The sequence below is a fragment of the Cyprinus carpio genome, chromosome A8 (assembly GCF_018340385.1).
Source record: "Cyprinus carpio isolate SPL01 chromosome A8, ASM1834038v1, whole genome shotgun sequence".
In the NCBI taxonomy this organism is placed as follows: Eukaryota; Metazoa; Chordata; class Actinopteri; order Cypriniformes; family Cyprinidae; genus Cyprinus; species Cyprinus carpio.
Genome location: NC_056579.1, coordinates 3,307,392 through 3,316,880, shown reverse-complemented (window position 1 = coordinate 3,316,880; position 9,489 = coordinate 3,307,392). Strand labels below are relative to the sequence as shown.

General features: G+C 34.6%; 1 protein-coding gene across 1 annotated transcript in view; it reads left to right on the top strand.

The window, feature by feature from the left end:
• The first annotated feature begins 3,012 nt into the window (after window positions 1-3,012).
• The window catches only part of si:ch211-166a6.5 (clustered mitochondria protein homolog), a 17,617-nt gene continuing 11,140 nt past the window's right edge, over window positions 3,013-9,489 (top strand). The window contains 6 exon segments of the mRNA XM_042763011.1: window positions 3,013-3,197; window positions 5,526-5,635; window positions 5,825-5,996; window positions 7,861-7,998; window positions 8,936-9,087; window positions 9,162-9,316. Of these exon segments, the coding sequence (XP_042618945.1) occupies window positions 3,152-3,197; window positions 5,526-5,635; window positions 5,825-5,996; window positions 7,861-7,998; window positions 8,936-9,087; window positions 9,162-9,316 (773 nt within the window). The 5' untranslated portion in view covers window positions 3,013-3,151.

The window sequence follows — 9,489 nt, the reverse complement described above, 5'->3', positions numbered from 1 at the left end:
GTGTCTCCATACTGTCTGTTCTGGTCTTTAACACACTACAGAATGTTTGCTAACAGCAGTGAGCGTCACTATTGTGAATAGTGCCAGTGATGTACGTAATCAAACAGTATTAATGCGTCGTCCTGCAGCGTATTAATGATTCTTTGTCTTGTTAATCATGTGTCTGGTATTTTACTAAGCGATCAGATCTACCATTTTTACCTGCTGGACCATAACACAGGTGAAAAAAACAATAGTTGATGGAGTATGGAAAAAATACTGTCAATGGCTACCGTCAACTGTTTGGTTACCAACATTCTTCAAAATATCTTCTTTTGTGTTCAAACTCATACCGGTTTGGAGGGGGATTAAATGATGACAGAATATTTATTTTTGGGTAAACTATCCCTTTAAAGGAGGGACCCGAGGAGGGATACTTGGCGGGACCCTGCCTGGCAACACACTAAAAATCACCCTTTTTTTTTTTTTTTTTAAAGTTTAGTTTCAGAAGTACCAAACTTGGATTACTTTATCTTCTGTAATTTAAACTTCAGTAGCTGATTTCACTGACTCACAATATTTATTTTTTATTACTATAATTAAAAAAAAAAATATTGATTATAAATAATATTGCATTCCTCTAGTTCATAGAGTAGGATAATATTTCTTTATTGCATGTCAAATTAATAAATGTAAAGGTAAATGAAATAATATTGGCAATCATATGGCTAATTGGCCTTTAAAAAACAACTAATAAACATCATCAGGACTGATCATTTAAATATTTTTAAAAAAATTATTTCATTTTGGTGATGTGGATTCTTTTAAAATGACAAATAATGTCAAATTACACATTTAATTGTCATGAAAATACTGAAAAAAATAAGTATTTCTCCTAAAATAGGCTTTATTTTATATTCCCCCCCTTTATATAAGGGAAAAAATCCTCATCACCAAAATGATAGAAGAAAATTATTTCTATGATAAAAGCATCTGTCAAATGCGTGAATGTAAATGTAGATTTATGACATTGGTAGTCAAGGCTTTTCTGCCATTAAAAAAATTACGATGCTCATCAAGCCTTCATTAAGTTCTGTTTTACTATCTGCTGCCATTTTCACACATCTTCAGGAAACATGCGTAGTTTGTCTGCATTTGTGGTTTAAATGTGACTATGTGTTACTTAAGAGGCCATTTAAGGAGTAAGACGAGATCTCTTGAATATTTCTCGACTTGTCAAGTGAGTTTGTAACACGGGCCCCTCCCGCAAACAGACAGAAAGTGAGGATTGTTTCAGAGTCACTTTGAAGAGCTTTGTTATGTGAGGCCAGGGATACTGTCCACTCAAGTGCTGCTTTTGTTGCTTTGATCTTCTAAGCTGTGACTTCTTTCACAACACTGTTCAAGCTGCTGGAGGATGAAAAAATCAGTGAAATGGCAGCAGCTGCTGGGACGTGTTATATAACTGAGGTGTGCATGAACAGTCTGAGGATTCCAGCTCAAACCGGCCAGCGCTGAACCACTGCTGGGCTTATTCTGATTTTATCACAATTCAATGACTGAATGCTGAAAGACCTTGAAATCAAGCAAAAGAGCTGGATAAATACCTAAAAAACAAACACACACACACAAAAGAACAAGAAATCATCACATCAGTTACTCTCTCTCTCTCACACACACACACACACACACACACACACACACACACACACACACACACACACACACAAGTACATGCACTTCTCTTTAAGTAGTTAATTTCTTTTACTACCTGGAAATTTTGAGTCATCAAGAGAATCAGATGTCCTGGTTTTATTCCACAAACCCCTCCAAATTTTTACTGTTTTTACTTTCCCTTTTTTTATGGAGCCCAATTTTAGGACCATTAAGAAGTATTTGCATTGACATGTTAATTACAAAGCAGAAATGCTCTAATGTTATAATTATTACTCAAATGTTAAATGTTACATGTATACAAGTGTTATTTTGGTATTATTTATATACTTTTATAGTTTTTATGAATATTTTCAACATTCTTTTTTAGATTTATTTTTAGTCCATTTTGTTTATTTTCAGTTAATGATTGAAGTGCTTTGACTTAAATATCTTTCAATTAGTTGCAAAGGCAATGTTTTAATACTTATATTTTATTTTCATTTTTATTAGTTTATATATATATATATATATATATATATATATATTGTGTGTGTGTTTTCGGTTTATATTTTGGTCCATTCTGTTTTTTATTTAGTGCTTCAGTCAAAACAAGTTAGTTGCCAAGGCAACGTTTCTAAATTTTAATTCTATTTAATTTTCATTTTTATAAGTTTTCTTTTTTTTTAAAAAAGTTACTTTTTATGCCTATTTCTAGGTCCATTTTAGTTTTTATTTATTTCCAGGTAGTAATTTTAGTGGTTTAACCATTTCATTTCATAAAAAAAAGTAGGTTTATTTTTACATCCATTTTAATTTTTTATTTCCAATTAATAATTTAACTGCTTTAACCTAAACTCATCTCAGCTAGTTTCATGCAAAATTTCATTGTTTTTATTTATTTACATTTCATGTAATATTTATATTTTATTTTATTTCGGCTTTATTTCAGGTAACAAAAATGTTTCTAATATTTTTAGTTAATGATAATAACCCTGATATGTATACACTGCATGAAAATTTGGAGGTTAAATGCACATAATTGCAATGAAAATAACTTCACACCACAAAAACTCATACTGGCTTATTTTTTTCTTTGTATTATGTATAGAATGTTATTTAATGCATTTATATGTTCATCTATTTCTGTATGCATTTTGACAGAGTCCATGAACTCCCCTAGGGATGTGGGAGGTCGAGGGGTGTGTGTGTGTGTGTGCAGGATCCCTCCCTGCCCTGAAGGAAGTCAGAGGGGGAGGGTAACGCTCCCTGATCCCTCACAAAATGGAGTGAAGCGTCACGCCCAAACAAACATGCCTGCTGTGGGCTGAGCAAGAGAGAGAGAGAGCAAGTGGGAGGAGAGGAAGCCCTGCCAGCACTGGAGGGAGTGGCTGGCCGAAGGAATCACAAACTAAAAAGACGTGTTGGGTCAGTCACACCTGACACACTGGACAAAACAAGAAGAGTGCCCGAATCAAAGAGAAAACCAGCAGCTACAGAGAGAGAAACCAGAGGAGAAATGAAGGACACGCCGAAGAAAGGAAACGGAGAGAAGAGAACTATGGGTAAGAGTTGTGCTGCTCTGATTCATTCCAGTCTGCCAACTCCCTCATCATCTTCCCAAAGCTCTCTCAATCAATCTTACCAAGCTCTCTTTTTGTGAAAAGTTTTAAAAACACTCATGCCTACGGTGAGAAGCTGAACTCATGCACGCGTTATGTGCGTTAAAACACGCTCAGCTTGTGAAGCAGATTCACTTCAGAACGGAACTTTCACTCTCTCTCTCTGCAAAACAAATACCAAACTTCTCCTTTGACCTCCTGAGATATTCGTCCTCCCACTCCTGCCTGTCTGCTGATTCACTTCTGTGTTCTTTCAGGCAACATCAGGTTTTTTAAATCAAACTTTATTTGCAACAACTGTTCCAGTTCCCTGGAAATCTGCAGAACTTTCATAAGCTGATCTAGATGCTCCACCTCCATGTTCCAGGAGAATTGTTTAACCATCTGACTAGTTACTGGAAGCCAGTTATCTTGAAATCGAGTGACAGGTCCACACAGACTTTGTGTTTACAGAAAGATCAGATTTTCACAGAATCGAGATGCCTGTCATTCATAAAATTCTGCACATGCCCCAACAATACTATATTTTTTGGATAAATGCATACCTAGGTTCGTTGAACACATTTTACTATAATCAAATGCATTTCTTTATTGACCACAGATGAAATGTTGGTTAACAAAAGGTTAAGCTTTAAATTTGCTATGACCTATAAAAAGTACACGTGACTCATAGCTAGAACAATAGTCTGAAGTACGATGATGCATCTCATCCTGAAAGCCGCCGTGTCACAATCAAGAGCTGTTTGACGTTGTTTGGAATCTTTTTCCTGAAGTCCATACAGGTCTCTGAAAGAAATCGTAGAGAAAGGATCTGCTCTGAGTGAGGGAGTGTGTTGTATTAGTACTAGTAATAGTCACTCATCCAGCGCCTGTTCTCCGCTCTCATTAGCCAGGGGGAAGTTTGGAAGATGTCTGGACAAGCTCATGCCGTATCAAGCCAAGTCTTGCTGTTATTAGAGATTTAAGACTTGCCTACAAATCCAACAAGAGAGACTCAAAGCATTGGCTCTAATGGATTTTGGATAAAAATGTGTGTGAAGTTTTATTTGATTTCACTCACATTCATCTGACCCTTACAAAACTTAGTGCTTCCATATCAGATGGTAATACTGTGGTACTTTGATATACCCTGTACCAGTCGGATGCGTGAATGTATTTGTTTCTCATGATCCTATAAAATCTAAAGCCATAAATGCTTAAAATGAATTCTCTAGGGTAATATAAATTGTGATTCTGTATGAATATCTTTACAAAACCTTTTGAACTTTTTTATTTTATTCTATTCTATTCTATTCTATTCTATTCTATTCTATTCTATTCTATTCTTAACTTACCTTACCTTACCTTACTGGCATTTCCCAAAAAAATTGTTTACAATACTTAAATCAAAAAGAAAAGATAAAAACACAAGATGAATAAACAAATCTCTGGCCTCTTTTTTATAATCATTTATTTTAATTTATTTTGTTTTAATTAACAATTTTGTTTCCCAAGTAATTGTGTCTTGTTTTAAGGATGTTAAGATATTTATTCAGGAAGATAAATCAAATCCTTCAAAGAGGGTTTTTTTTCCCACTGTGACAAAATTTATTTTATTTTATTTTATTTTATTTTATTTTATTTTATTTTATTTTATTTTATTTTATTTTATTTTATTTTATTTTATTTTATTTTATTTTATTTTATTTTATTTTATTTTTACCTTACTGGCATTTCCCCCCAAAATTGTTTACAATACTTAAATCAAAAAGAAAACACAAGATTACAAAAAAAAATCTCTGGCCTCTTTTTTTTATATAATCATTTATTTTATTTTATTTTGTTTTAATTAACAATTTTGTTTCCCAAGTAGTTTTGTCTTGTTTTAAAGATATTAAGAAATCTAAGAAAGGTGTGCCCCCCCCCCCACTGTGACAAAAGTTCTTTTATTTTATTTTATTTTATTTTATTTTCTACAAATAATAACTTTGAAAAATGAGTATTTATATCTAGAATTGACTGACACTGATTTCAATGGTAGTACTTGATCACCATAATCATGCCACACAAATGTACAAATTAATTCTATGACAGAAAACCTAAAAAAACACCATTTCTTTCGTGACATATTGACACGTGTATCTTAGATGCAAAAACCTCTTGCTTCAATTGCTTTCGTGACATTTTGACCGATTTCTCAATTCTCTTACGCAACTCCTGGGTTGGCTTGAAGCACATGTTTGAGCTCAAAGTGAAGAATCCACTCATATTTTACTCCCCTTCACTCTGCAGATGTCTCATGTTCATCCGATGGAAAAAAAGCTACTGGAAGCAAAAAAGAGGATGATGGATCATTTCCAGTGAAGATTCAGGGTGCGGGTGTCGAACCCTTCGAGCTGCAGGTGAGCCTCCATCATAAGGGCGCTAGTCTTGGCATGGTCTAACCTAACTTACACTAGTCCGGTTTGTCTTGATCAGCAATGCAAATGTTTTCAAATATATCTGTCAACAGATCATCAAAAGATGCAAAGCACATGTCATCCTTTAATGATAAGTCTGGGTCGTGTTTGCTGATAATGATTTCTTTGCAGGTTCATGGATTCTGGCTGGTCCAGGATGCCATCGTGACCCTCCTGGGCCGAGAGGAGGTGGCGCCGCGCACGTCTATCGCTCTGGCCCTTTCAGGTGTGACCCTCGACCCCATGATGGAGCTCCAGGACGTCAAGGGCTTCAAAGCTGGAGTCACTCTCCGTCTAGTCGAAGGTAAACTGCAAGAAACAGCATTTCTAAAAGATTGTATCATATTAAACCTATATTATATATGGATATGAGGATATTTGGTGGGAAATCCAGATAAAACTATATGTGTTTGGACTGTGGCTGTTGGTTTTTAGCTGGTTGTCCAACCTGGCTGAGCTGGAAAACTATCATGGACCATCGGCCATGTTCCAGAATACAGCTTGACCAATTAGAGCTGGTAAGAACAGCAAGTTTTTAGGGTTTGGACAGCCACAGTAAAAATTGGAAACGGCAGGGAAATGGTGGTTTTTTTTCTGACAGCCACAGTAAAGAAGTCATTGAAAGTGTATGATTCGTCAAAGTTTCTATAGTGAATATATATTTTTATAATTCTAAAACAATTTATTGGCTAGATATTGCTCAGATTTACAGTGCAACTTGTTCACAAGTCATTTATACTAGAAATTGTCTGTTTTTTGTGTGAGTTTTAATGAATCAGTTGAACTGGGTCACAGACTCATTCTTCAATCTGTCTGCATTTTTATATATCCACTAACAGTGGTATTTTAGTGTTATTTATTCTAAAAAAAAAAACTATAATTATACTTTAATAAACTATATACATAGTATTTAAGTCATATTTTAAATTAGCTTTTTTAACTTTTCATATATTTTCAGTTTTCATTATTTCCCATTTAATCTTTAGGATTTTTTAAAAGATTTTAAAATGTTTTAGTTTTAGTTATTTTGTGTACTTTTGTCATTTTTTATGTCTACCTTTTGTTTAAGGTTTTAAGTTTAAGTTCTTTTTATTTTATTTTATTTTATTTTATTTTATTTTATTTTATTTTATTTTATTTTATTTTATTTATGAAATTAAAATGTTTTTTTAATAGCTTTTAAATAACCACAGAGCCGATCCTCCCTTCACGCAGAATACGAAGCTGCGTAGGGCCCCCGAAACACCAGGGGGCCCCCTTGCTCTCAAAGATGATTTAATTTTAGTTTAGTTTTTGAATTTGTCAAAAAACAATAAAAAACATTACTGATCATTTCTTTAAATGCGGTGTGCTGTCACCATTTCTATGTAAAAATCAGTCAAATCATGTAATGTGAATGTTGTACAGTCTTGCTCGAGACTAAAAAAATGAGTTGAAAGCGTACAGAGCCGCGAAAGAGATACTGTTTCTCAAGCGCTTTCCGCCAGCGTGATTCAAGACGGAGTGAAACACGGACAAATGCGTTTCATTCATTTGTTCATAACCACTCATACCCCCATATGCTCTGTTTTGCGTAGGGCCCTGAGAAGTCTAGGATCGGCACTGAATAATCATAACAACTCTGATCCAATACATCAGTACCTTTATTCAGTGATCATAAACCACTGGAAAGGTCATGGAAATTCACTTGCTTAGAAAGTGTGGGAACCATGTGGTTTTTGCTGGTCCAAGCTGATCAGCCAGACCATCCCCTCCTTCAGCTGACAGTCCATCTTCACCAGTTCCCTCAATCCAAAACCAGTCTGACCACTTTAATCGAGAATGACCAGCTGGTATCTGGTTTGATGCGAGTCCGAGGTGGTCTACCAACCTAACTTGGATCAGCTAGAAACCAACCATCATGTTCCAAAATGCAGCAGCACTAGTGATAATTTCCACAGGGATCAGTGGGGGTTTTGCTCGACTGGTTTTGCAACTTTTTGATTTCATCGCAAACCATTTGATGAATCTTGTCTCTCTGCTGAGTGAGTCACATGGCACTTATTATAAGCAGTGTGGGAAAATAAATGATAGAATAGAAGATGTTGTTGCTCACTGGATAAATCATAGTTTTACAAGATGAGACGCCTTAAAATTCAGCAGATCAAGTGTTCTTGTGTGTGTTATAGAGCCGTACTCGCCTCGATCGGCACAGGCTCATCTGGCACGAGTGCAGGAGATGCTGAAAGTTGTCAGGCCCCAAGACGCCTTGATGGAGGGCCGATCTCCCACTGTAATTAAAACACAAACACAAACTACCAAACCTGGCCAGTGGATAGTACATTTAAATGACAAATTACATTAATTAAATTTATACATTATTATTATTATTATTATTATTATTATTATTATTTTATATTTTTTTATGAAAAAAAAAAAAAGATTGATATTGTCTTGATAACTTTGAAACCTGACTAGTGGATTTCTAGTTCCCAGCATGCTTTGCATAGGAATATTATGTATATTTATATTATTTATTAATTATTATTTTTACTTACACACACACACACACACACACACACACACACACACACACATATATATATATGTATTATTTTAGTTTAAGTTATAATAATCATATTGTGACTTGCTTTTGTCATTTGTCATATTTCTTTTTAATTTTAGTAAGTTTAGTACTAAACTTAATTTCTATTTAAGTATTTCTTCTGATATTTTCAAATATTTTTGTTATTTTAATTACAGAAGAAAATTAGTAGTTTTACTTTGTTAACAGTAATATTTTCACTGATCCAATATCTTGATAACTATATATTTTTTTATATTTTCAGTTTTCTTTTTAATTTTAGTTTGTTTTAATAACTTTATGTGCTTGTCATCTGTCATATTTCTATTTAACTTTAATGTCAGCGTTAGTTTTAGTAGTTTCAGTACTTCAAGTTTTGTCACTTAGCCAAGGCAAACTTTTTCATTTTCATTTAGGGTTTTTAGGTTTTTTTATCTAATATTTGCATTTTATTTCAGCTTTTGTTTAAATTATTGAAAAATATTTTTAATAGTTTTAGTTAACAGTAACATCACTGTTCCAGTATCTTGATAACTTACTGTCTTTGTGCACAAATGTTGTCATAAAATACATAAAAGTGCTTTTATTCAGTATTGCCTCTGAATAATTTAAAATGTGTTAATTATTTTTTAAGCCCATGGCAATGAGATTGTGTGTTTGATGTGTGTCTGTATTAGAAGCCCCTCCCACTCTGCACTCGTCAAAGAACAAACGAGCCAATAGTAAGACAGAGCAGTCTGCCGAAGCCCCGCCCCCTCCTGCCTACATTCTGCCTGGAGTTTCAGAACTTCCTCCTTTGACGAGCCTGCTGCCCACCAACACACACAGCGAAGTATGTCAAATATACACAAATAAACCTTCAGGCATGTGGCTTTGTTCCTCACTCTCAATCTGCTTCTCCTAAAGGCTCCCAGTTACCTGCTCGACCTGTCACTCAGCTGCTGGAACCCTCCCCCTGGTTTCAGGAAACTGCAAGGTGACTTCATGTACATCAGTGTCCACACTCTGGAGGGCAAGCAGTATGACATCACTTCCTGCTCACGTGGATTTTACATGAACAGGTAAGACTCTCTGTATTGCTAAATTCAGAACAACTTGCTCCCGTACTTCTCTTGCTATTTTCTGCCTTCTCCAGTGTGACAAATGAACTGAAAATACTCTTGAATACCTGTTTCTTGACTCTCTATGTAATTGAAAAACTTACAATGTACACAAAACTGGAATAAAATTCAAA